This window comes from Platalea leucorodia (assembly GCF_965183815.1).
Source record: "Platalea leucorodia genome assembly, chromosome: 26".
NCBI classification, from domain to species: domain Eukaryota; kingdom Metazoa; phylum Chordata; class Aves; order Pelecaniformes; family Threskiornithidae; genus Platalea; species Platalea leucorodia.
Window position 1 is genome coordinate 492,482 of NC_138848.1, and position 26,919 is coordinate 519,400.

General features: G+C 59.0%; 1 protein-coding gene across 2 annotated transcripts; it reads right to left on the reverse strand.

The window, feature by feature from the left end:
• On the reverse strand, positions 1 to 26,747 carry PAK4 (p21 (RAC1) activated kinase 4). Of its 2 annotated transcripts, XM_082333452.1 has the most exons (10): positions 26,660 to 26,747; positions 25,647 to 25,711; positions 5,313 to 5,536; positions 2,747 to 3,427; positions 1,776 to 2,219; positions 1,536 to 1,669; positions 1,297 to 1,423; positions 1,072 to 1,197; positions 811 to 945; positions 1 to 687 (listed from the first exon to the last, which is right to left on the reverse strand). In XM_082333452.1, exons 3-10 carry the CDS (start codon positions 5,514 to 5,516, stop codon positions 532 to 534), a joined length of 2,007 nt encoding a protein of 668 aa, XP_082189578.1. In that variant the 5' UTR covers positions 5,517 to 5,536; positions 25,647 to 25,711; positions 26,660 to 26,747; the 3' UTR covers positions 1 to 531. The 2 variants fall into 2 exon arrangements, with proteins under 2 accessions (XP_082189578.1, XP_082189579.1); XM_082333453.1 differs by lacking the exons at positions 25,647 to 25,711; positions 26,660 to 26,747 and adding an exon at positions 13,118 to 13,269.
• Between the last annotated feature and the right edge of the window lie 172 nt (positions 26,748 to 26,919).

The following is a 26,919-nucleotide window of genomic DNA, read 5'->3' on the forward strand; positions in this document are numbered from 1 at the left end:
GGGAGGGAAAACAAAAACAAAAACAAAAACAAACCCCAAAAGAACAAAAACGTGTTTGGAAGGGGGGGCGGTAAGGACCCCGAATCAGTAGTGTGGCCGCGGGGCCGTAGTGTTGGGGACACGTCCCCCCCCACGGAGATGCAGGTGGTGGCCCGACCCTGGGGCCGGATGGGGATAAAAAAAAGGGGATTTAAAAGAAAAAGAAAGGGGGGAGATGCCCCAAACGGCTCCCCAGGGTGGGGGCGACACCGGGTCCAGGGTGGGATAAGCCCCCAGCCCCAAATCTCTGCCGGGAAGCAGGGGGGGAACACCGAGACGGTGTCACCGCGCGGCCTCGCCGCTGTCCCTGCCCAGAGTTGCTAAAACCGAGCCGTTCCCCCTCCCCAGCCGCTCCCCGGCTCAGTAGTATGGTGCAGGGGGGTCCGTGCCCCCACCAGCGCCCCGACAGTAGTGGCACAGTCACGAATCCAGTTAAGAGGCGACGGTGAGGGCGAGGAGGGCGCCGGGGCGGCCGCCGGCGTTGCCGGCTCCTCACCGCATGCGGTTTTGGCGCATGAGGGGGACGATGCAGGAGGGGGGCCCAGCTTTGCCCAGGAAGGGGTGCTTCAAGAGTTCGTTGGCGGTGGCCCGCTGCACCGGGTCCCGCACCAGCATGCGGTCGAGGAAACCTTTGAGGGAGGGTGAAACCTGCGGGGAGGGAGCGGGGCGGCCGTCAGCGATGTCCCGGGGGGGGTGGACACGTCCCAGGGGACCTCGGGGAGCCCCCGGAGAGTTTCCCCCTCCCCAGGATGCCCCGTCACCCTCCTTTACCTTGTGCACGTTTTTCAGCTTGGGGGGCAGATTGTCTCGGATCATTTTCATGGCCTTTAGCGGTGGCTCGTTAAAATAGGGCGGCTCCCCATCGACCATCTCGATAACCATCACGCCCAGGGACCAGATATCCACCTGCGGGGTGGGGGGGACAGGGCAAAGCCAGGGGTTAATCCAGGGGTGAGGCCACCCTGCGCCCCCGAACCCACGCCACGCCCCCCAAATCCGCCCCACGCACCCCCAAATCCACAGCAGGCTCACCTCCGGGCCGTAGGGCAGGCGGGAGATGAGCTCCGGCGCCATCCAGTACGGGGTCCCCACCAGCGACTTCCGTCGCGGCACCTCCTTGTTCACTTGGGCGCAAAACCCAAAATCTGAGAGTTTCACCTAAAAAGCCAGGGAAGGCGGCGGGTGAGAAGGGTGCTGTGTTTCAGCTGGCCGGGAGGCTCCGCACCCGCTGCCGCCGCGCCCCACCGCGGCGCTTACCCTGCCGTCATGCGTGAGGAGGATGGAGTCGCTCTTGATGTCGCGGTGGATGACGCCCTGCGCGTGGAGGACGGAGAGGGCCTTCAGGACGGCCAAGCAGACGGCCGCGATCTGCTCCTCGTTCATCCTACAAGCCGATGGAGAGGGTTGGAGGCAAGAGCTGAGCGTGCCGGGGCGGCAGACAACCCCGCTGCCGAGCCGGCGGTGGTGGGGGGACGCGGGGGTCCCCGGGGACGTACCTGGTGTGCGTGACGATGTCGGTCAAGGCACCGCCCTCCAGAAACTCCATCACCACCCAGAGCTCGTCACCCACCAGGTAACTGTTGTACATCTCCACCACGTTCTCGTGCTGGTAGTCCCGCATGATCACCACCTGCCGAGGGAAGGTTGCGATTGAACCCCCCCGCGACGCGCGACACCCAAAAACAGGTGCTGAGCGAGGCCGGGGGGGTCCCCGAGGGGTCCCCGCTCTGCCTCACCTCGTTAAAGAGCAGCTCGCGCCGCTGCTGCTTGCGCAGGTCCATCTTCTTCACGGCCACCAGCTTGCCGCTGCTCTTGACAGTGGCGATGCAGACGATGCCGGTGGAGCCCTCGCCGATCTTGATGAAGTTGTCCAGGTAGGTGCGAGGATCTCCGGGATCCACCACCATCTGCAGGGCCGCCCGGAATTGCTCGTGGGAGACACGCTGGGGCTCACGTTGGGGCGAGCGGGGCTGCTGCGGCCCCGCCGGGGGCGGCGGGGGGCCGGGGGGCGGCTGGCGAGCAAGGTGGGGGTCCGAGGCGTGCGGGGTGAGGCCGGGATGGGGCGGCTCGGGGTTTTTGGAGCGTGGCGGACCGGGCGGGTGGGCTCGGGAGGAGCTGGCGCCGCTGCTCACCGGCCCGTTGGATGCCACCTCCTGCGGTCGTCCCGGCCGGTGCTCTGCCTGCAAGGAGACGGGAGGAGAGGGATGTCAGCCACCAAAAGCCCAGCGGAGCGCGTGGCCAGAGCCGGGATTTTGCTGCTGTCCCCAAAACGCCAAGAACCGACCCCGCGGCCTCCAACCAAGCGAGCGGCAGAGGCTTAGCGGGGCCGGGCGCTGCCGAAGGAAAGGTTTGCGCTAAACAGGCTTGGAAGGAGCGAGGAAGAGGGAGAGGAGAGCGCAGAGGAGCCAGCGGCTGCTTCGGAGACAAGGACAGGGCCGGTGCCGCCAGCACGGCACTGGGGAGGAAAGCATGGAGTGGCCGTGGGGCCGGCGGTCTTCGGTGCGTGCTGGTCCTACCGGTCTTAATCGGAGCGCAGGAGCCTGTTAGCTGGCGCTTGCTTAGAAAGCGGAGGAGAGAGGCTGCTTTTCTAGGAGGCGGAGGAAAGGCAGAGCGAGGAAAAGCTCTCCGGGGCTGCGCAGCCGGGAAAGGAGAGGTCGCTGCCAAGCGGATCTGGTCGGAGCAGAGGGGAGCAGGGGGGAACCTTTACCTGTGAACCCGCGCCCCTGCCGGGGTCGGTCTCAGCCCGCGGGTAGGTATTAAAAGGCCGTCCCGTCTGCTGAGCTGTCTTCATCACCCCTTCGGAGACGGGGATGTTTGGAGTCCGGATATTGGGCCCAGAGAGCGGGCGTTTGTCCCGGGGGGATTGCGGGCTGGTCTCGCCGGCGTAGGTGGATTTGGGGCGTTTGTCGGCAGGCTCGGGGCGCTCCCGCCGTACCACCCGGTCGGCCGGCTCGCTGTAGTCCCTGTCGGCGGGGTAATCCCGCCAGCCGTCCCGCTCGGTGGGGGTTTTGGGGTACTCAGGAGGGGGCGGGCGGCCGCCGGCGGGGGGAGCGGGTTTGGGGCCGGGTTCCTGCCCGCGGGGCTGCTGGTGGTGGTGGTGGTGGGCGCGCTGGTCCTCCCTCTCCCGGGGTCTCTCCTTGCCCTGCTCTAGCTCGCTCCTGGCCCCATGACGGCTCTTCTCCTTGCTCCTGCTGGCATCCTCGTGCGGCCGGGCAGCGGCCGGGCCCTCGGAGAGGCCGTTCTCCTGGTAGAGCTGGTCGCGGCGGGGCGGGAAGGGGGGGCTGTCCCTGCGCAGAGAATTGGAACGGGACACGGACATGTTCTCAAACTCGTCCAGCAGCCAGGTCAGGGAGCCGTCCTTGGCGGCTTTGCTGCCCCGCACGATGGTCTTTGAGCAGGACGTGGGACGGGAGGCGGACAGGAACACAAAGCACAAACAGAACAAAAGAAAAAAAAAAGAAAAAAGAAAAAAAAAAAAGAAGGGAAGAAAATAAAAAAAATGAAAATGAAATGCCTGGTGGTGATGGGGACACGGCTCACACAGAGGGGACGCGGGGAGGGCAGGGGAGGGGATCTCCAGGGGCTGGCACCGATGCCGCCTCGGTCCAGTCGAATGCCGGGAGGTGGCCGAGCCCGGCGGGGCCACGCAGCCCCATGGAGGAGGATGCCAGAGGCTGGGGGAGAGGGGAAGGGGCTCTGCCTTTCCTCATCAGCCCCAGGCCCCACCGGGAGCTTTCTAGGTACCAAAATAACAGGGTGCTCCCTTGGGGAGCCGGATCCGGCCTCATGCCTCTCCTCCCAGATGGACCAAGCGCCGCAAGAGGCACCGCACGCCCGAGAAGCCTTTGGTTGGACCAACCCTGCTTGGGGGGCTCATGAGGAAGGGGCTGGGGGGATGCTGGCAGCGCCTCATCCCCTGGATTGTGCCCGGGGGGCTCCGTCTGCCCCCAAAACACCGTTATTAGTAACGGTGCAGAGGCAGCAGGTTTTGCTCATGGCTGGGGTCCGGCCCCAGCAAAGCTCTGGGGCAGGCGTCGGTCCCCCCTCGGTGTCATCGGCCCGTGGAGGAGCGAGAGGAGATGCAGGAGGTGAGGACAGACACGGTTCGTTTAGCCAAAGGTTAACGAGCCTGTCCGGAATGCTGCCTCGGAGCGAAGGGGAAGAGTAGAGCAGGGAAAAACGAAGCCTGACGCTGAGAGGCAGGTCCCAGCCGGGTGGGACACCCGAAGCGGGGAGCTGTGGGCTACACCCTCGGGGATTTGAGCCTCGGAGGACACGACCACACAGCAAGAGGCGAGGGTACAGCGGGATCGACCCCAGCCCCATCCTCGAGGCCTCTCACCTTCCTCCGAAGAGGAGGCTGCCTTTGCCTGCAGAAAGCATCTCTGTGCAGGGCGAGCGAGCGCAGCCCGCTGTCCTTGGCTATTTATATTCCCTCCTCTTCCTCCTCCTCCTCCCACCGCCTCAGGGAGCGGGTTATTTCCTTGACAGGCGAACCGAACCTGGACCTCCGCAACAAACCCCGGCTGCGTTGGATGCAGTGGCTTCCGACCGTGAGCCGCGGGGCTCGGCAGCGCCAAGGGGCCCCACCGGTTTTGGCGCCTTTTCGGGTCAGCAGAATTGCCCGGCCGGCTCCGCTCGGAAGGGTTGCAGCCGGCGTTACTCACGGCCGCTGGAGCTGCCCCATTGTCCGGGGCAAACCAGCCGAGCGAGCGAAGCCGCCGGCTGCGCGGGGACGCCAGCGCTGGGCATGCCGGTCGCACCGTGGCCAGTGCCGGGGACTTTAATTGGGGTGAAGGCGGAGGAACGGCAGAGAGCTGGGGCGTGGGGGTGGCGTGGGTGTCCTCGACCGAGGGGAGCAGGCAAGCCAGACTTTAAAAAAACGACATAACGGCGGCTTGGGGAAACACAGGCACGGGGAGGGGATGAGATGGGAAGGAACAGACACCGTTTCCCTGGCGTTTTCTTGTTGGGTGGGTTTTTTCCAGCTGCCGGGAGGATGCGGGAGAGGTTTTCGCACCGTGCAGGCGGCAGCTGAGTGGTCCCCGTCCCGCGCAGCCCCACACTGAGCGGGGAAGGGGCAGGCGGTCGGCCGTGGAGACACCGCTGCCGCCTGCGTGGGTTAGAGACCGAACTGCCGCCTTACCTGCTCCGCAGCACCCCGGGGAGAGGGCGCGGAGCCCAGATTATCCCCAGCCTGGCTTTCCAGCCCCAAAAGCAGTATCACCAGCCCTCCCCGAGGGGGCAGAGGCCACGCCGGCGGAGCTGCCTACCTTCTGCGAGCCGTGCTGGATGGCGGTGATGCAGACGGGGTCCACCAGCGGCTTGGGGCGCTTGGCTGACTCCTCGATGATACCCTGCCATTGCCGCGGCAGCCCTGTGAATTTCTGCTCTTGCTGGTCGTAGCCGGTGTGGACGCGGTGCTCGAAGTTGGAGGGAGCAGAGATTTCGATGCGTTTCTTCTTCTTGCTGAACATGGTGAAGCCGGCTAGAAAACCTGGGGGGCAAAGAAGAGGGACAAAAATGAAGCCTGGAGGAGGAGGGAGAGGTGGGCAGTGCACCAGGGACCTCAGCAAGCCGTAAAACGAACAGCCCCTTCTTTAGGAACTGATCTTGCTCTCTGGCAAAATAATTACTTGCCGCACGTGTGCCAAAAAGGAAACACCTTGAGTGACTGCAAGCCCCGCGCCTCGTTAGGCTGCTCCCCGTCCAGGCGGGTTTTTATAGCCCACCCGAACTCGCAGCTGCGTTTGTGATCCCCCCACCAGTCCCGCTTATCCCCCATTTTGGTCGCTGTGGGTTTGAAGATACATTTGCAGGTCCCTCCTGCCTTGATTTATTTAATGCGAAGGCAGCGATCGCAAACCAGGGCAACCAAGGGAGCCTTTCGGGACTCCGGGCTGCCTGCCCGTACAGCACACAAGAAAATCCCACAAGAGCTTCGGCTCCTCAGCCCGCCGTCCCTCTTCGTCACCACCCAGGCAGGCCATTTTCTCGGCTCTTCTCCTTCCAGCCGTTCCACAAGCGGCTTCCCCAGACACGCTGTGTCCCAGCACCCAGGGATTTAGGGCTGATCTCGCAGGTGTTTCGCAGCACTGCGATTACTCTTGCGCTGGTTTGGAGCCGGAGTTGGGCAACTGTCCCCACAAGGGCTTCAACCGACACACTGCAGCCTCCTTGGGGCAGAAAACACCCACCTGGACGGGCAGGGGAACCGGCAGATATCGGTCATTATGCCAAAGTTAAACACTAGCAGCTGAACAGACACCTATGGGTAAAACATTGACCCTGTGCTCCTCCGGACTCGTTAGCTGGCCACGGATGAACCCAAAGCAACCCCTTCCAGCATCTCCTCCCGGCTCCCCATCTCCAGCTGCCCCGAAGTGACGGGGAGCCGGTCGGATAGGGAGCGGAGCGGAGGTCTGCCCGAGCTCAGTGGGCAGGCGTACAGGTGCCTGGCCGGGACCTCAAGCAAAATCTCCCTAAGTAAAGGTGTTTTCTCCAGCACGTGGGACGTGTTGCCCAGAGAGGGTCAGTGCCGTTCACACGCACCCCTGCACTGTGGAACGATTTCGGTTACGATTACCGTCTTCCAGATCGAGGTCCTGTTTTGGTCCCCGGAGACTGATTCCGCAAAGTTCTCCATCAAAGGAAAGCCGGCGGCGTGCAGCGCCTCTTGGAGAGGTATCGGAGGGGGCTGGGGTGCTTTTGGTGGGATGCTAAAGCAGCAGCCAAGTTTCCTTGCTCCTGGCAGGAGCCTCTGCGGGGGCCACGCGACCCGGCTCAGCCCCGGGAAGCACGGTGACTCACGGGACAACGCAGGCTTGGATTACTTGCTAACGCCTGTCCTCACCGTAAAGGCATTTCCAAGCCCAGCTGGGGCTGGACTCCGCTTCCTTCCACCGCAACCGACGCGCTGCCAGGCTTTCGCCCGTCCCGGAGGTGAGAATACGCTGCTGCCGGGGATTCGGCAGCTCACGCGACCCGCCAAGACAGCCGGGGACATCCCTCTGCTCTCCGCAATGGCTCCGGTCGTCTTCCTGAAGCCGCGAAGGGGTGGCAGGACCGGGGGTCTTCTCCCCTCTGGGATAATCCTGTTTCTTTCCGCTTCGCTTCTCTTCCTCCTCAGCGTAATGTGCACGGGGGTTATTTTTCTTCCAGGAGAAGGGACGTTTTGGGAGCCCCGGTCTTGCAGACATTTTGCTGCGTCCCTCCTCCCTTTGATGTAATGCTCCTAATTTTAAAAACTAAGAAAAAAAAAAACTCTCCCACAATTAAAAGCCAGGACATTTTTTTTTTTAAAAACCACAAGGTGCAATGAGGAAAGCAGCTTGGTAGCGAACGCAAGCCCAGGCGGTCCAGCAACACCCGGGAAAAGGTCATTTCGCCGGACGTCGGTGACTAACACCATTCCTTGAGCCTTTTACCTAAAGGCTGTCACTTAAAACCACGGTCAAGCGTGGTTTTAAGGCAGCGTTTTAAGTTACAAGCTGAATAAACCGGCAAGAAAAACAGCCCGACCTGCAAAAAGCCGGGCTCAGCCCGAGCGAGAACAGCAGACTGTTTACTTAGGCGCTTAAATACAGGTCGAGGAGCCTAAAATACAAGTCAAGGCTGCTGAAGCTAAACTTAGCAGCGCAGCCAGCACGTTTTCAGCATTAAATTTAAAGTCGGTTTTGGCCTGACGAGTTATACGGTGTCCCTTTGTAGGCTGCAAAAACAAAGCCACCCGACGCAATCGGTTTTGTTCATTTATTTACAAGTTTTGTTCATTTACGGCGTATTTGAGCCTATCCCTGAACGCATCCCAGTCTCCCAGGATGAAGAGCCGTGGCCGCGGAGGAAGCCTGGCTCCAGGGTGGACCCCGAAGCCGATTTTCCTGGTGTAAACACCCGCAGCCAGGCACAATAGAGGCTTGTTTACACTGTCCAAACGCCCGCATCCTTCCAAGCTCAAAGGTACACGATGGATCCTGCCCAGCGGGAGCCCGGAGTGCTGGCAAGCCTCCCCTCAATCAACAATTTCACGTTGTTTTTTTTTTGAATTGTTTCAATAATTTCTGCAGCGGAGCAGATGCTGGAAGTCGGCGCGATCTCCGACAGGCGCGTTCCTGCTCCTCCTGACCTGGGAGCGGGAGGGGAAAGGAAAACATTTCTGGGTTGGGGTAGGGAAAAAAAATATAAATCAAGCTTTAGAGGGACACCACCACACCCAGGCCTAAAGCGAGCACACTGGAGAGCATCGTGGCTCGGCCGATATCTTGACCAGGACGAGAGCCAGAGAGAAACAGGTTGGAGCTATTGGACCCTATTAAACACCGGCGTGAGCCGTGGGGGAAGATTAGCGACTCAAAATGTTCCTAAAGCAGCTTAATGACCTTAAACTCTGATTTTTTCCCTCCATTAAATCCACGCCGAGTGTCCCCCGGGTCCAGCCCCCTACACGTTGGGTCCCGCGGTCAGCGCAGCGGCCGCAGATCGAGGGGTGAGCGAGGCAAGCCTTCCCCTGCCGAAACATCCTCGCCGCAGCCTGGAAAGACCGGTAGCGCCGGGTATTTCCACCTCGGCACTCGGGCTACTGACGGCAATGCCGGCACCTGCCCACTGGCAGCAGCGTCGAGAGCTGCCAAGTCCGCCGGCGGTTGCCAAATCCAGCTGATCTCCGTAACCACCGGCTTGTTCTGGACTCGGCGGATGACAGAGCTCGGTTCATGGCTGCTGGCGGGGATCTGCCAGAGCTCGGCGAGCTGCGGTCCGGGAGGTGCTGCAATTCATGGGGGTCAGGCGATGCTTTTAAACAGGCTCCTGCTCGAGCGTGAGCCCCGGTGTCCGGTACACCAATCCTCCTCACCTTGGGTGCGACCCCCAGGGAGAGAAGAGGACGAAGCTGCAGATTAACACACCTTTAAGTTGCCTGAAAACACATGCAGGTCGGTGCTTCCACTTAAGAAGCAGCTCGGGCTTTAAAACATCAAAAAAAGCACCAAAAAAATCCCCTTTCCGGGGACATAGAACACCGGTGGCGGGGGTAAGCCACCACGGGGATGAGCCCACCGAGCCACGGCAGCGTGGCCATGTCCAGCTCCAGCCCTGCCGTCTTGCCAGCAAAAGCCTGTCGGCGGAGGAAAAACCAGTTTTTATTTGTTTGTTAGTAAAAGCAGGCGGCTGGGAGGAAGCACACCCCTCCCACACAGGACCGAGGACGTGGAGGCAGCCGAGTAAAACAAACGCGAGGAAGCCTGGCATTTTAGGCCACTATTTAAGGTTTGTTTAGTTAACTCCCTCGTTTCTCCAGTTTCCCAAGGAGCAGTGCCGTCTTGCAGTGCCCAAACCCAAAAGGCGCTCGCCGGGAGGATTTCGGGGTGACGCTGCAGCCTTCGAGCGCGACCTTTAGCCAGTGCCTACCTCCACCACCTGGTTTCACGGCAGCTGGTGCCCAGGACCGGGCTAGAAGCAAGCTGACAATATTTGAAAGGGGATTTAAGTTGGTTGAGTCAAGAGGGTGAATCCTCGGGGAGCTGGGTGACACCCCCAGCACCACGCACGCCGTCCCCATCCCGCAGGAGGGGACGATCCTGGGACACAAGGGGACTCGGGGACAACGCCAAAATCCTGTGGCGGGCACGGGGAGAGCGGCAGAGCCCGGGCTGCCGTGGGGTGGATCCGTTTTTCCCACTTTCACTGGCTTCGGGTGGCGATTGTGGCCGTTTCCTTCCATTTTAGTCTCCTGAATCTGCTTCCGACAGCCTGCCCGGTGCGAAACTCAACAGCTCCCGAGACAATCCCTTTCTCCATGCAGGAAATCCCAGCTCCGGTGCTCCGGCATCCCGCCACGTCCAAGGCGTCCGCAAAGGCGCTGCCTCCTCTCCAGCTTTCCCAATCTTTGAGATTTTTCTGAGTAAATCCCCGATCCGTTAGCAAAGGTTTTCTCTGCCTGGATGCCTCCACCTCTGTCCTGGTCTCCCTTTAAAAAATGGGGGGAATCCCGTGTATTTGCGATCCCCCATTTTACCTTCTCACCCTGGGGGTCTGACACAGCCGCTCTCTGGCCGTCGGCAGCACAACCGAGGCTGGGTCGAATCGTGAACCGCACCATGCACGGGCAAACACATTAATTAGGAGTAAACGAAGGCACGAGAGCGCAGCTAGCAGGTTTATGGGGTTCCCAAGCCAGGAAAACTTCACCTTGCAGACCCTGGTGGCTAAAAAGTCACCCTGGGGTGGGTGCTTTTTGTCGGTTCATCCTTTTACCGCCGTGGCGAGCATCATGCCAGCTTCCCGTAGCTTCTAGCCCAGGCAGACCGCCGCCGTTTTTGGGAGGAACAGGCGTTTCAGGCCATCCCCCGTGGCAGGACCATGCCCAAAAGGAAAACCAAGGCTGTCCCCTCCTTTCACCTGAGCCCATCGCTCCCAAACACCGCCCTGGGAAGCTGCTTCCTTCACACCGGATCCTTCCTCGCACACAAGAGCCTTTGCGGAGAATCGCCACGCGGACAGAAGTCCCGTTTCTGGATGACAAAGGGTCTCCTGGTTTTGGGAGATCATCGCTAAACTTTGAGTGGGATGTTTAAAAACCGCTCGCTTTGTGTTTAACTGCAGGGAAGCCTAAGGAAAATATACCTGGAGGATATACATCAACCCGCACGCCGGAGCATCCGAGCGCCTCGGGACACTGCTAGTTAAGCTAATCAGCCTCCAAATCTACCTTGGCTTCTCCAAAAAAAAAATCCTTTTGGGGCTGGCAGGGGGAAAAGAGGCAGCACAGAGGGGCAGGGGGGCAGAGCTGAGCTTGGAAGAGCTCTGGATGGCGGGACGGGGCTCCGCAGGAGGAGGAAGGGGCGAAGAGCGGGTTAACATCTCCCCCACGTTCCCCCCTCTCCCTAGATCCTGCCTCCACCGGAGCTATGCGCATTCCTCAGCCCTGTCCTAGCCCAGGTCAGATTCCCTTTATCTCCACTTTGTTTAATTAGTCAGCCATTAACTAACGCTTCTAGCAGCCCTGAGTAAACAAAACAGGGCAGAATATTCTCTATTGCTGACAAACACCCCGAAACCCATGTTATCGCTGGCAGGGAGTTTGCTAGCAGCTTTCGAATGAGAAATAAAGGAGGGGGGGGAAGATAACAAAGGTGCACGCTGGCAATTTGTTCCTTTGCATAACATCTAAAACCGATGGATTTGAACGTTCACTGGCAGGAGAGTGTCCTGCCATTAGCACGGACAAATGGCAAACAGATTTAACCGATCCCCGGCAGGATCCAGAAGCGGCGTCCCGTTTGCCCCTGTGCCTAAGAATAAATCTCTGGTGCAGCTGTACGTGGTTCACACGCTCGCCTCCTCTTCAAACACATCGGGCCCAGCAAAATAAACATCTGGTCCGGCCGCTGCTGCTCCCTGGAGCAGCAGAAAGGGGCTGTTTGTCCTGCAGCCGCACCACGTTCGCATCCCAGAGCTGCTCTCCCTACCCCGGGCTCCGCAAAGAGACTTTCTGCCCGACGCAGGCAACGGTTGGTTTTCGAGACACGATTTGAGGTGAAAAGAAAGAAATTGGTCGAATTACATGGTGCTTGAGAAAAAAAAAAAAAAAAACCACACAGAGGGGGCTCTGGAGTCCTGGCTGCCCCTGGCATCAGCTCAGCTCGCCCGGAGCCTCCTCTGAGGGTGGAGGAGCCCACGGGACCCCCGAGAGCACGGGGAACCCCCCGGGTGCCAGCACCATCGCCCACCGCACCGATTCACAACCGACTGCGGCATTCAGGTCTCCTCCTCGAGCCAGGCGAGGCTCAGGTACGAGGGTTTTTAGGGGGTCTTACAAGCCCCCAAAGCCCCGTTCCCACCGTGACAGCAGGCAGCTGGCTCTGGGTGACACTATCTACTACCACTTCCTTCCAGGCAAAAACAATATTTTGCTTGCCACCAGCTGGGAAGCATTAGCCAGCGACCAGCCCTTCCACACCATGAACCCGCACGCCAGCTGCGGCCGGGCAGGAAGCCCGTGCCAAAGGGATATTCAGTTTTTAAAGTCCAAATCCCGCGCGTGGCACAGATGCGGGGTTCAGCTTTCCCCTGCTTGCTGGGTTTCAATTTTTCCCCTTTTCCTCCCCATGCAAATGGGCTTCCCTCCCCTCCTCCTTGCCAGAAATAACTCCGTTCCCCCCCGAAACACCGGCCTCACCTCGCAGCGCCACTAACGAACAACAGACCTGCTTCAGCCGGCAAGATGGAGAGATCCCCTGTTGCTCCGCGCGTTTCCGACAGCTGCCTGACCCCGCTCGGGCTCGGAAGGGGAATAAACCTCCTCCGAGAGTCCGCCCTCGGTGCTCCCCCCTCCCAAAACACGCTGGTTAAAACTCATTAAAAACACCAAACATAAAAATCAGCCAGACCCTGCATTACTCGCCTTCACCATCCTCCTGCTTCCTGCAAGCCAGAGGGGCAGGAGGGAAAGGCGATCGCCCCAAGCCCTCACCCCGGGAGGGGCACGGGGACCGAGAAACCCCCCCAAAACCGTGCAGGGGTGGCCCCTGCGGGGGGAAAGGGGTCTGGGGGGCTCACGGCTCGCGTTGGAGGCCGGCAGCTCCGGCTCAACGCTCCCGGTCGGCGGCAGCGCTCCCGACTCCTGACACTGCAAACTCCGAAGCGCCTCCCCCAGCACCGGCGAGCGACGGGCGGACGAGCGCAGGACCGGGGCCGCGGCGTCCCCGTCCTCGCCGGGGCCGGAGGGGGCCGGGATGTGGGGAGACCTACGGATCGGGGCGATCCGCCATCAGTTCCCCAAACCGGCTGGGGTCCGCGCTCCTGGACCCTCACCTGGCTCCCAGACCCCGACAGCCACTCTTGGCCCCGTGGGGGACACGATCGCTGCCTTCAGGGGACCCGGCCAACGCAGTGGCCCTGGCACACAGCTCTCCCCGCCGGCGTTTTCTCCCCCTCCCCGCCGCGGTGCTGACTTTCCCAGCTTCGTGCGCTTCCCAACCTGCTCTTATCGTGCTCCAGAACCGGTTTCGCAGGCAGACGCTCCTGCCGCCGGGCTCCCGTGGGCTCCGGGCTCGCACCGGGACAGCCAGACTTCCCTTACCTTCATCCTCTGGTGGTCAGATGCCGGGGACAGATCGGCACAGGGGAGAGCAGCGCAGTTAACCCGGGCGTACCCCAAAGGGGGTCCAGTGAGGCGAAGCTGCTCGCCGAGAGAAGCTCGTCCTGCTTGCTTCCCGCCGCAGCAAGTCCCACTTCAAAGTCAGCGACTGAAATAACAGCTTCCCACTGTCTCCGTGCACCCAACACGGTGACCAACGCCGGCGCTACAGTCCCGTGATTTAACAGGCCTTATTACCATTTTCCGGGACTGGGAGTGCCGCCGCCGTTGAACTCTCACCCACGCCGCGAGGCCAGTAATCCGTCGGGAGAGCGCAGAGGGAGGAATAGCCGGGAGAGGAGATGGCAGCGCAGCCGTCGCGAGGCTCGGAGGGGTTAAAGACGAAGCTTGCGAGAAGCGGAGCAGGAATAGAGGAGATTTGAGCCGGGAACCAATGAGGCAGCAACATTTGAAACAAAGCAGCCAGTCAAGTGCCCCTCCGGGTGGCTGGGGATCAAGAGACGGGGAAGGAAGGAGAGGGAAAGGGCAGGCGAGAGCCGGCAGAAAACCCGCCGGCTATCCCGGCAGGAAGAACCAGCCTTCCCAGCCCTCGCCTCGCCTGGGTATTTCCCCGGTCAGGGCAGCAGCCCTTTGCCACGCCGTGCTTCCAACCTGCCTCCCTCCCCCTGCGCGTCCCCTCCGCGCTTTCGCCCAGCTTTCTCAAGAGCCCCTAAAAGCGTGCCCGTGCCCCTAAAAGCCCGCCCGTGCCCCGGGGTGCGGGTAGAGAGCACGGCGGTGAAGCGTGCCGTCGGCAGGGACCACCGGCACATGCTGGCGCCGCAGTAACCAAACCCCTCATGGCCAGGACCGCAGACCTGCAGCCCCGGCTCCCCTGGGTTTTGCTGGTTTTAAGAGCCCTTATTAAGATACGTGAGCCCCAAAGCCTGGCCAGGGGATGCTAGGTGCAATCCGGACCCTCTGCATGAGGAGGAGCCGAGGAGCTCCTCATCTGGGCACCGGAGCCTCACCTAAGGGTGAGGATCACAACTCTGCTGCCTCAAGCCTCTGCCTCTTCCTCAGTCTTTTGGCTGAACGAGAACGATGCCGTTTCCTAAACGAAAGCAGCACCAGTTGGTGGGTCCCGTGAGGTGGTACGCACACTCTGCCTCGCTCGCTGCGAGGAGGAACGGTGTCTGAGCCCTCTCTGGCACAGAAAAGCAAGGCTTTGATGTCAGCGTGCGTATTTCGCTCCCCTCTTTTCTTCCCTTCGGTGTTTGCTCAAAGGAAACACCCTCAGATTGGCCCGGCGAGTCTCGCGGACAACCTTGGGAGGTTCGCCTGGCGTCGCGAATCGACGGCAGCCTGCTGGGCCGGCCACCCGAGCTGTTGCGAGCCTCCGCCGTGCACGGTCCGCCCCATCGGCGTCTGCTGGGAAGGTGCCAGACCACGAACCGGGCAGCGAGGGCGAGACAGAGGAGAGCAGCAGGCACCTGCGGGTGAAGAGTCGAGCCACCATGGCTGCGCCTCTGCCAACTCCATCCGATGGAGCCCGACGATGTCTCCCAGCTGAGAAGGTCTTATTTTTATTCAAATGCCTTTTACAAGTAGGGAGGAGGGGTAAAAAAAAATATAGTTGGGAATGTTAATCATCTATCACGGCTTACAATGAGATTGCTCACTTCCCATTTGCGCTAATTTTCCTCATATTCATTCTCTTTCAGAATATTCATGGATCAAAATATCTTCTGCACCACCATCGGACTGCTAATTGGCGCTTGGAAGCTTTCCTAGAATCACATCAGAAGGATGTGGCATCCGGGGGGAAAAAAGAAAGATCCTCGGATGAAAACTAACCTCTCCCATCACTTTGGTTTTTTTCTCTCCAATTTCACAAGCTACAACCTCACGCTGCTCAGCTGGAGAAGATACCGGCGTGCCACGGGCGTTTGGGGGAGGCGGTGAAGGAGCACGTTTCGGTGCAGCCCAAGCAGGGCGTTCCTGGCATCACCGGGACGGAGGATCCCGACGCTGCCGCGTGGCTCGGGGGGGGTCTCGAACGGCAGCTCCACGGGCGGACGCCTGCGCTGGGCGGATTCGTGAGCGGGGATCTGTCGGTGCCAGGTGCCGGAGCCTTTCGGGATGAGAGAGCTGCGCGCGTGCTCGGAGGGAGAAGGTGGGGGCTTAAAACCTAAACAGAGAGCCGCGGCCGCGGTGATTTAAGATGTTACCCAGCTTGGTAAAAAGCACCGAATTCATCTCAAGCTCCCAGGAGCTCGAGAACTGGCTCGAGAATTTATTTTAGCGTTCACGGGTTCCTCGTTTTATCTGTTTGGGAAGGAGAAAAACAGCGGCGGCGAACTGGGAAGAACTTGAGCCACGATGTCTCTGTTAACGCAAGAGGCAAAACCCATTTGCCCTTCTGGAAATTTATTTCTCTTGTGGCAGTACGAACAAGCTGTGGCTTAAAAACCTCTGATTCCACGTCTTCAAAAGCTGCTGTGACTACAAAAATTCACCAGCTGCTCTCTTCAGCTGCCAAGAGCACAAAGAGCCCCCAGCATCAATTTCAGAGTCTTGTGAAACACGCTAATTAATTCATAGAAAGATAAAAGCACATCAAAGAAATAGTTCTAGCCCCCAAATCTTTCAGAATTCGAATAAAATTAGCAAAGGCGCATGTCCTCCTAATTCTCGCCTTGCAGACGATCCTGATGTTTCCTGAACCTGCAGCACGCTCGCCTGCTCGGTACCACCTCACTGGTCCCTTCCCACCGTGTGAGCACGTCCCAGGAGCACCTCAGAGCCCCAGAACAAAAGCTTATCTCCAAAATTAACTCCACTTACGACTCGACCCTACCAGAAACTGAAGCAGGCTTTGCTCGCACGACAAAGTTCCAAAATATGAGTGGAAAAAAGCGATGTATCGGCTATGACAAAGACCTCATCCTCCCCACGGCCTGCGCGGTACAGACTCAGCCCTGTTATTGCCTTTTATTTGGCAATAAACTTCTCACGCGGCTTCAAGCTGATATTGCTCCAGCCTTTGTTCTTACATTTTGCTTTAAAAACCCCGATCGACGGCTCGATATTTGCATAGCGAGGACTGCGCCAAGAGGATTTCGTACCTGCTGATAAATCACCTTGCACTAGAAGTGCCACCGGCAGCTCAGCTGGAAACCCGGGATTTCCTCGACGGTATCACATTCTCCGAGGATAGAAGATCTCAAAGGACAAACCCGAAACGAAGCGGCAGAGACAGGCGTCCTCTTCCAGCCAAGGACGTCGCCGTCTGCCTCCCTGAGACGGTGGAAGCGTAACGCTTTGCTCGGGTTTGTTTAACCTGCCGGCGAGGGCGGGTTGAACTGGCCCGGCTGGCTTTGCACAAGCGAGGAGGGAACCGTCCCGCGCTGGGAGCGGCAACCTTCAAAGAGGAGAGGTGTCAGCCTCCCAGCCCCGCGCTGGGCCGCTCGAGGAAGACGAGCGGCCAAAAACAGGGACCTGGTCGAGGCTGCCAGAGCGTGCAGGCGGTGGGAGAGCACGGCGGGGCGATGGCGCGGTACCTGGGATGGATGAGCTTAAATGAACCCGATATCCGCAGGCAGACGATGGAGTGGAAGAGGAATCCTGGAACTCAAAGCATCCGAAGTACTTCGTAACGCCTGCAAGGATCCTCCTGGTTTCAGAGGCAACGCACCTCCCCGAACACAGCCTCAAAAGCTCGATCAAAGGGGATTAATTTTCTTTAATCTTGCTGTCCCAGAGCAAAACTTCCGGCCTGCGGGACGCGGCGGCGCAGGGCACGGGTACATCAAAGCTCTGCTCAACCACCGGCGCTCGGCGCACCTCCCTGCAACTCCAGCGGGGCTTCGAGCTCGACCCGCGCGGCACAGAGCAGCCCCGAACGTTTTTTTTACCTGCGGCCACGGCGAGACGTTTGCTGCCAAAGAGGAGCCTTTTGCGAGGCCACGTCTCCTCCGTCCTGCTGGGGGGCACCGCGCGGGACGCCCCAGCGCCGTCCCACCACCCTGGCACGATGGCTCTGACCGTACAGGGAAGCACAGGCAAAAAAGCGAGCCGGTGGCACCGAGCAGGGCCGCGGCTACGTGACCCCCACCATGGAATCCAGCGGCATCCCGTGATGAGACATCGCCGCTCCCGCCCCGAGCGCGGGGAAAATGCTTGCGCAGAAGTTTCAGGTGCAGGAGCCTGCGGACCTCGACAAGCCGGGGCTTGCAGGGTGGGAAGGCAAGCGCCTGCCAAGCTCCCTCCGAAGCCACCCGCAGACCAGGCGGAGAGAGGTTAAACCTTAATCCCATCGCCCGCCACAAACGGGAAGGGAAACAATTGCAGGAGGTTGTTTTGTTGGGGTTGTTTTGAAGGAATAAATCAGTTTGGATTCAGCAGAGCTTGCGACAGCGAGCAACCATTTGACTGTGCGATGTGGCCAGCAACACCGCTGGCTGAAACTGGGGATGGCTGCAGCACTCGCCTGTGTGGGCACAGCTCTTTGTACAGACACCTCGTGATCCGAAATCGGGGAATTACCTGCTAGAAAACAGAGGGGAGCTTTCGACAGGTTATTTCGCATCTGGATAAATCTCCCAATTTATTTATACCGGTACAATTGCCTTAATACCGCAGGATTTTGCTGTGAACAGCTGTAAGGGAGTAATCGCCTTGGCAAAGCCCAGCGTAAGCGAGCAAGGGTTAAGCCAGAAAATCAAAATATTGTTTCAGAGCCGCGCAAACACAAAGCCTCGCTATTTCCATCTGCATCTGATGCTCCACAGAGCAGCAGCAAAGCAACGCTGGGTCCGAAAGAGTTACCAGCACGCACAAAAACCAGCCTAGCGAGGCATTTTCTTCGTGGCAGAAAGCTTAGGCTTTGAGTGAGAAACTAATTTCAATTCTTGCCTTTTTCCATCCACTCCGGAGTCATCACCCTGCCACGACTCAAGCCCTTTTCCTGCTTTAACGCCAAAAGGCAGGTTTCTGGGAATCTGCTCCCGGCTCTTCCCGACTTGCTCTGCGACAAGGAGCGAGTCACCTCTGGGCACTTCGGTCTCCCCTTCAATAGAGCAGGATAATACCGGCTTCTCCGAGCGGAAGATGATTACAGAGAGCTCCGAGGTCTTCAGAGGAGAGGTGCTAGAGAACAGCAGACGCCGCCAACGGCAAGCTTCGGAAAAGGATCCGCGTCCTTCATGCAACCAGCTACCGCGCTCAAAAAAAACAGCGTGAGAGGAAGAAACAACAACGAAGGCGATGGGATTTTCCCAAAACTATTGGAATATTTTGTACGAAGAAGAAACAGGGTAGACCTGGTTTTTGGTGTACCCACCAAGAGCTGCGGCCAAAAATCACGTCCACCAACTTTGATTCAGCTAATGCTGAATTTTACCTTATTCTCTGAAGCTTCGTGGGACCGGTGCAATCCTCTCCCCACCCCCAGACGAAGCCGCCCAGCACCCAGAAACTCTCACTTTAAAACATCGTGGCACAATATTGCACCAGAAAGGGGCCGGTCCTCCCATTCCCCGCAGACACAATTTGTGCCTCGAAGCATGAGCTCCAATTACCCTTATCTCCGTTTCCAGAGAGACAGGCAGAAGCGCCGCAGACCGAATTTCTCCCTTTAAAGCAGAATTAGCTGCACGCACGGACGCACGGGAGATGAAATCTCGGGGCGCTTTGGGAAATCACTTTCCAAAATCAGCTCCGGACCCAAATTGATCCTCTGGCTCTTCTCTGCTTTGCCAGGCGACCCTTCGATGCGGGATATCACACAAAACTCACTCCGCTTCCTAACCTCCGCCTTTGCCACCGTTACGTTCAAACAAGGTTTCTCCCCGAGCTGACGGACGCTTGGAAAGTCTTCGCTCATTTAATCCCCAAGCGGAAGCGCTCTGGTGCCTGGCTGCTGTGGGAAGGGCAAGAGGACTGCACCCCAGGGCACCAGAAAACAATTAGCGCAGAAATTAAATAGGGAGCCAGGCAGGAGGGGTGCGCGGAGCTGGCTTCGGAGCGGGGATGATGTGCTGAAACCCCTGGGAGGCAGCGGAGGCGTGAGGCCCGCGGGCGCAGCCTTCACACGCGCTCCGGTTTCAATCCCGACCTAACGTCCGTGTGTGGACCCAGAGCATCTCCAGCTGGATGTGCCGGAGGGGTGGGAGGACTGGAAACGCTCGAGCCCAGCTCTCAGCTGCTGTCCTGACCCAAAATCCTTCCTCAAAACCCTGCAGACCTACACCTACGCCGGGCAGGAGCACAGACAAGGAGCTGGAGCCAAGATCTAAATCTGCGCTTGGGTACGTACGTCGGTTTTAATTAGCAAAGCGCCCCGGCAGCTCGGTCCCAAGGACCGGCTCCACGCACGGCCGCTTTCCCAGCAAAGCGGCGTCGGGTGAAAGCGCCACTTTTTGAACAACAGTGACAATCCTCGAGCAAAATCCAGCCTAAAAGATCCAAAACTAAGGAAACTCCATCCTCCTACGTACCCGGCAATACGGAAAGCGGGTGCTTTTAATTAAAAGGATGTCATCCCAGCACAAGAAACGCAAATCACACGCCGTTTTTGGGATATCTGTTCTGGGAGCAGAAACAGTTTAACAACTGGTGTGGAAAACCTCAGAAAGACGAAGCGTTTTGGGAGAGGGGATGAGGAATAACTGCCGACCCAGCCGAGGAGCTATCACACCTGCGACTCCCCTGCTTGCAGCGGGGTTAACCAAACCCTCGAGTGCGATTTCAAGAGGAAGTTCCAAACGGATTTAAAAAAGAAGAGTCTCCCAGTTTATATCTGGCATCTTCTCCTCCCATTTATCCCGGCCAGGACAAACAGGTTTCTCCGCACGCAGAAGATCCCTTTGGTCAAGGGCGGAGGAGAGGAACTCGATCCGTAGCCGATATCTTTATTCCAACAACTTAACAAGGCATTAAGCCACCAGGGAAGTAAAAAAACCATCCAAGGTTCCCTCATTTATTTAATTCAGATGCTCCAGCTCTTCGGCAATGGATAAAAAGAGAAAAGAAACAAGAAAAGCGAGTACAGGCTCGACCTTGGGCTCGTGACAAAACCCGATTAGCCTTCGGCAGGCTCGGAGCCGCTGCGCGCTCCAGATTTACCTCTCGGGGCTCCTCCGCGCAGGACGGGGGCCCTCGGTCGGCCGCGTATCCCACAGCAATGCCGGCACCCCGAAACGCGGGGTGGGGTCCCCCACACGCCTACCTCCCGCCGAGGGGACGGCGCGCGTTCGAGGCTGCCGGAGGAGAGGCTGTGCGAGAGGGAGATCGCTGAGACCGTGTTGTTTTCATTCTATTATTATTTATCGAAACCAGATAACCCCGGCAGCAGCACAAGGTCGGTAATTCGCATCAGGAAAGAGCCCTGCGGGGATGTCGCCTAACCTGGGAGCGGGTCGATAGGCGATGGAAAGCTTCAGATGATAAACAAGCACCTAGGAAGCCAAAGTCTCTTCCATTTATGCGCAACCAGTCTCGTTGCCCCAGCAGCCTGGGAGGGGAACTACTTGTAATGATGATTTTAATGCAACCAGGCAGCGGATTGGACTTCTAAACACGGTTTGGGCTTAAAAATCCTTATTGAACAAGAAAGACGTGGGGTGGGCAACCTCCTCTTCTCACTCCCTCTCTGCTCCAAGGGCAGAGGGGTCCCTGCACGAATCCTCGACAGCTCTGCTGGAGTCGGAGTCCTCACGCACCGAGCGGGGACCACCAGCCCAAGTATACCAGGCTCCGAAATGCCACGTCCCTCTCACCTGACGACGAGGGAGCTTGTTAAATCGCATGCAGAGACCGGGAGGTGAAGGAGGGACGCCCTGCGGCCAGCCCCAGGCTCCCCCAGCGTCACCCCATCGCTGCCGACATCCCCACCTTCGCCCGCGCTGCTCCTCCGCTGACCCGACGCCGCGGATATTCCCGGTGGGGAAGGCACCAGAAAAGGGGGGATTTCTTGGCAGGGTTAAGGCACCGCAGCCCTGCCACTGCCTCTCACGGCACCAGCAGGACAGCGAAGCTGGGTTGCCACATTACCACGCTGCTCTTCGTTAGCGAAAGACCGTTAGGAAGCTCCGGGAGACGGGGGAGGCGATCGGCCGGGGATCCAGGAGCGCGGGAGCCCTACCCCAGCGCTTGTTAAATCCACCTCCCGCCGCAGCAGCTATTCCGCAGGAGCCTGCTCTCTAAAGAAAGAGGAGGAGTCACTCGGAGGCAGTTTGTAAGGCGAGAACATTTTAATCGGCTGAAGTATTTGTTTCAGGGAGGAAAAGAGGGAAGAAAAACCCAAACCAACCCCACGCAATCACAAGCACAAAACCCAGGGCCTCCCCTTCGGCGTTAACGAGATGGAGACACTTCAGACCCCTCGCGTACCTCCGTGTCCTCGCCGGGGACAGTTATGCTTCCTCACGGCGCACGTGGACGGCGACCGACACTTTTTGGCACAATTCTCTGATGCCACCGGACCCAAACACGCTCCACGGAGCGTGAATTTCTGGCTGGGCTCGGCTTGTTTTTGCAACGCAAGGTTTCCTCCGAGCCAGGAGCTGCAGGGTCAGGGGAGCGAGGCACGCCAAGAATGCGAACCGGGACTGACACGGCCATCTCCAGCTCTTCCCCCCGCACGGCACATTAATTACACGTGCTCTCGACGAGCGGGGAGGCTCCGGGATAGCAGGGCAACGAGATATCGGTGTTGTGAGGCGATTTCAGGGTGTGTTTAGAGAGCGATTGGTGCTCCGCTCCCTCTCCGCTTGCTGGAAAGGCCCCGATGTGGCATTAGCAATGGTAAAAACAACATCACAGTTGCACAACGTGCGGCCGCGCTGGCGCTGCGGGCCAGCAGCCGCCGCTGCCGGGCCAGCAGCTGAGTCAGCTTCGCACAGCCCGGCCTCGGAAAACAGGGAAATAAAAGCTCTGAGCAGGTACCGTGCCGGCCGAGGCTCCCCCCTTCATCAGGCCAAGAGACTTTAACGACTCGATTTGATACCGCCGGCCCGGCCGGAGCACGCCGCACGTTAGGAAGGCGAAGCCGCGAGGTTACGTCTTTGGCAACAACTCGTTAATGCCCATGGTGGCGCTGGGGTTAACGAAGCCGGGATGGGAGGCAGAGCACCCCTGTGCCCCTTTTCCGACAGCCCCGCCAGAGCGGGCTGGATGCTCCCGTAACAGGCAGCCGAGAAGTCAATTTATGTTTCAGCAAGCGATTACCATTTGGTGCTAATTAAACTGCAAGCTGATTAGTCGAGTAAAACCTTTAATTAGCCCCTTACATAATTTACAGAAATTATAGCTTATTTGCACCGTGTAAGTGCATGACACGGGGAAAGGAAGAGCGGAGCGAGCACAGTTCAAAAGAATTACGCTTTCATTACGTCCAACTTTATTAGAGAAAATAATTGTTACTTAAACATCCTCTGTCTGCGACGCAAGCGCCCGAAAACCGAGCGAGAAACTCGCGCCCCGAATCGTTTACTCGACACTTTGAAGGGTTTGGTTTAAAGCTGCAGAAAGAGCACGCGAGGGGCTGAAGAGTTAATAAAAGATTATCCGATTGCCGATTATGCCAATTAATCAAAATCTACAAAACGAGCAAATCCTTCAGGAAGCTGGTTTGGAAACGTGAGCTGCGCCTGCGCCACACAAAGCTGCCTGTGAAAACACTAAACCTACCGCGGCTCGATTCGTGAGGCAGATGGCAAATATTCCTCCCTTCCTCCCCTAAGCTCAGGAGAAATCAGTTTTTATTAAATAAAAAAGATGCGGCTGTAATTAGGCTGCAGGGAAGCCGTGAAAGCATCTCTGGGATTTCCCCCTGAGCCAGGCGGGACTTTGGGGGACGCGTCCTTCCCTCCGAGCGCCGAGGACGCGGCCGCAAAGCAAGCGATCTCAACGGGGAGGCAAAGCTCGCTGCAGAGCCGGGACCCGCAGGCACGTCAGCCTCGCTCCTCGTATTCCGGGCGCTCGTTTCGGCTGGGAAAAGGATGTCGAACCTGGCAGCGCAGTTGGGAAATCCCTCCAGAGTCGGGGAGAAAGCACGCGGTGCGATAAAGGCTGCTCTTTCCCATGCCAGAATGCGAGCACGGTGGCGTGTCGGTCCCCCGCAGCACCAGGAAAACGTCCCGTCGACATTCGGAGGGAACCTTTTCTTCTCCAGCAGTGCTAAATTGGCCACGAAGGCCCTACGTAAGCTGTAACCACCAGCGGTGATGTAAAATTACGCTTCCTCTCCTCCCGCCCCCTCTGCCAAACACCCACAAATTCCTAAATTATTCATTGGAAAAGTCAAGCGCGGAGGATCCGAGCCTGCAAGGCGAAAAGCACGTCACGGGGATGTTCCACGAACGCGCTCCGGAGCTGCCCCGTCCCAAACCTCGTCCCTTCCAGAGCCAATCTCCTCCGGCGCTGCTTTCCCCTCCTCGCTGCTCCCGCAGCTCCCAAGCGTGCGCCGTCCAGGTTTCAGGCTGCGCTGATTTGCTCTGCTCATCCCCACAGCAATTCGCGAGACGTCAGCAGCGAAATCTCCACCTTCTAAACGGAGACGGACGTGCAAACCCACGGCTCGCAGAGCCCACGCGTCAATAAACGAGTCACCAGCGTGGCAAGAAAGTGTGTTGAATAGTTCGGAGCAAAACCCTGTGGTTTTTTTTTTTTTTTTTTATAGAGATGGCTTCCTTCTGGCAGATTTGATAAGCGCTGGTAAAATAAATGTCACCTCCACACATGCAAATAAAGATAATCGGTATCTGGAAAACATCTGGGAACTTGGAACAACACGGGAAGGGGAGCAGAGCAGTTTCCACTCGGCAGAGGTGAAACGCAACCCGAGCTGCCGCAATCCCACCGCCATCTTCCCGGGAAACTTCTGCCGCTATTCCAACGCCCGAATACGTCCCAATTAATTACCTTTATTCGGGAATCGCAGGGTGGTAACTCCTCAGCAGAGCCAGGAGGTTTCCGAGGGATCTTTCTAAAGGTGGTTTTAGCTGCTGGAAGTCGACTCCGTGCGACGCCGGCCACGGATTCGCACAGCCTCACGTTACACCCTCGCCAGGTACCACGTTTCACAGCCCTATTCCTACGTGGCATTTATCCGCAGCTCCCAAAAAACCTCCCTCAACCTGCACCGGGGAGAATCCATACATCTAACAGGTTTATTTCTTAACCAGAACTAAAGATACTTGCCTTAAAAGGCTGCCAGGATTAGTTAATATTTGTACTGGCAGCCAGCAGCTAATTCTTTGGCCACTGTTCAAACTTTGGGGCTTTATTTAAAACCACCACCACCTTTTTTTTTTTTTCCACAGCTCTCCTAAGGTCGGTTGCATCTTCCCCACCGCTGCGCTCCACAGCTGGGTATTCTCAATAAATCCAATTATTTACGAGCCTACTGCGTAGGGCGTTGCCAGAGTCCCTCCGCGGCCCTGCAGCCCACCCGGTTAATTGTTGCAAAACTCAGTAAATTACAGGGAAAACGCAACTAAAAACTAATCATGAAACTTTTCTTGTTTTCTTCTCGTTTCCCTTCGACAAACAAAGCACCACCGGCGATGGGAACACACAGAAAACGAAGCGCAGAGCACCCATTTCCAGCGTCCGATAACGTTCGGTCGAGTGAACGCGTCGGTACAGGGAAAGGAGTTACACAAATTAATAATTTCACAGCCCGAAAACCGCACCAGCGCTGGGTATGTGCTGCCTGCACTCCTGCCTGTCCATTCTCCGTCCCTGCTAACAACTTACCCAGGCGCTGCACCACCAGCGCTGGCAGTTTTGGCCGGCACAGGGACCAGCACGGCACCGCTGCCCCGCGTTTACAGCCACAGCAGCGCCGCAGAGGACTTCGGAGACTGCGATTTCTACTCTCGCCCTGCTCCCGATGTGCCAAAACCGGGGTAAAACCCCATTTTCGAGGGGTTCGGCGTGAGACAGAGGAGTTACGGCAGCCCCGAGGGATGCCGGCTCCTGCGCGACGGCTGCTTCCGAACGCCCAGCCCAAAGTCGCACGAGACACTGGAAAAATCCACCCCGGGGCTCTGCAGCTCAACCGACCGTTAATTCACCTGGCTACCGGGGAGAGAAGCGCCCCGTGAACGCTAGTGGGTGTACGAGACCAGACAGAACCACGCAGATAAAAGACACCAGAAAAAAAAAACAAACAACCAATTCTTGGATGTCTCTCTGTGCTTCCTGCAACCTGCTCCTGCCCAGCTGGATCCCAGCGCGTCAGCGAGCGCATGGGGAGAGGGCTGATCCCATCTCCACACCCCAGAGAGCCGAGGAGGGCTTTCCTATGACAACCTAATAGCGACAGCGGTCGCGCTTCTCCTGATTCTCCTCCCTCCTGCGCTCGGGGAAGAGCGTCAGACACAGGCTGGCACAGAAAGACCCTTCTCCGATATCGGATCGCAAAGCACACACACAGAATAAGGACTTCTGAAGAGCGACGCGCGGTGACGGGAGCCCCGGGGAGAAAGGGCTTCTCCAGGCAAATGATTTTGTCTCCGTTTCCTACCTGCGAGGAAGGGAAAACTCCTTTCCGACTCAGCTAAGCATGCCGGGATCCTCCGGTGAAAGACGCTGCACGAGAATAAGAGATTTCCGTAAGGCTCCCTGAGACGCGGCCCGGCACGGTGCCTAGACCGCAATACCCCGTAACCCACAATTTTAACTATTTTTAGGACAAGGAGTGTTCGGAGGAAGGCAGAGCCCTATCCCTACCCTTCCCTCGGCCTCCCCACCCGCTGCCAGCGCTCCTCCTGCCTCGCCTTGAATTCCAGGGCTCCTCTCCACGCCCGGGCTCAACCCACCTGCCCTGCCCGGGCTCCCCTCCCGGCCTCCTGCCGCTGGCCCCGCCAGCCCCGAGGGTCTGGGCAGGCCCCACGCCCCCCTCCCCAGTGTCTCCGCTTTCCCCGAGACCACGCAGCTCCCTTGTCCCCCCGCTCCCCGCCCCCTGCCCCAGCTCCCACCCCAGCTCCTCAGGAGCCCCCCAAACCCCGCTCCGCACTCTCTCACACCCCCCTTCTTTGGCCCAGGGCTCCCCCAGCCTCTCCCCCCCAGCCCCCTTCCCCCAGGACCCTCAACCCTTCACACCACCTCCTCCCCGGGCCACTCAGCCCCTCACACCCCCCGCCTTCCCCCCAAAACCCCCAACCCCTCAGCACCCTCCCTCCCCATAGCCCCCACCCCCCTATCCCCCCATTCAGCCCCTCTCCCATCTCCTCTCTCCCTCAGACTCCCAGCCCCAGTCTCCCCCTTTCCCTCATCCCCTCCATCTCCCCTCAGGCCCCTCCATCTCCCCTCATCCCCTCCATCTCCCCTCAGGCCCCTCCATCTCCCCTCAGGCCCCTCCATCTCCCCTCATCCCCTCCATCTCCCCTCAGGCCCCTCCATCTCCCCTCAGGCCCCTCCATCTCCCCTCAGGCCCCCCAAAGTCCCCTTCCCCCGAGCCCCCCTCCAGCCTCCCCTTCTCCTCAGGCTCCTCCACGTCCCCCTCAGGCCCTCGCCTCCCCTTCGGCCCCCGCTCACCCCTCACGACGAGCCCAGCGCTGCCGCTTTCCCCCCCGCCCCGCCGCTCACTCGGCCGCCGCCATGTTGCGACCGAGCCGCATCCGGGCACTCGCCCTGCCCGCGTTCCCCCGGCAACAGGCTCCGCCCCTCCTAGGGCGGGGCACATGTGGAGGGCGGGGCCTCGGGCGGGGAAGGCGGGGTCTCGGGCGGGGAGGGCGGGGTCTCGGGCGGGGAGGGCGGAGCCCCGCACAACGGTTTGACCCCGCCGCGCACCCGTA

Bases quoted from the DNA above. Each gene is read 5' to 3' on its own strand.
- PAK4 (XM_082333452.1), bottom strand. From the start codon at position 5,516: ATGTTCAGCAAGAAGAAGAAACGCATCGAAATCTCTGCTCCCTCCAAC. The intron at 1,424-1,535 runs GTACGTCCCCGG...ATCGGCTTGTAG, and splicing joins GACATCGTCACGCACACCAG to GATGAACGAGGAGCAGATCG. The intron at 688-810 runs GTAAAGGAGGGT...CCCTCCCCGCAG, and splicing joins AGCTGAAAAACGTGCACAAG to GTTTCACCCTCCCTCAAAGG.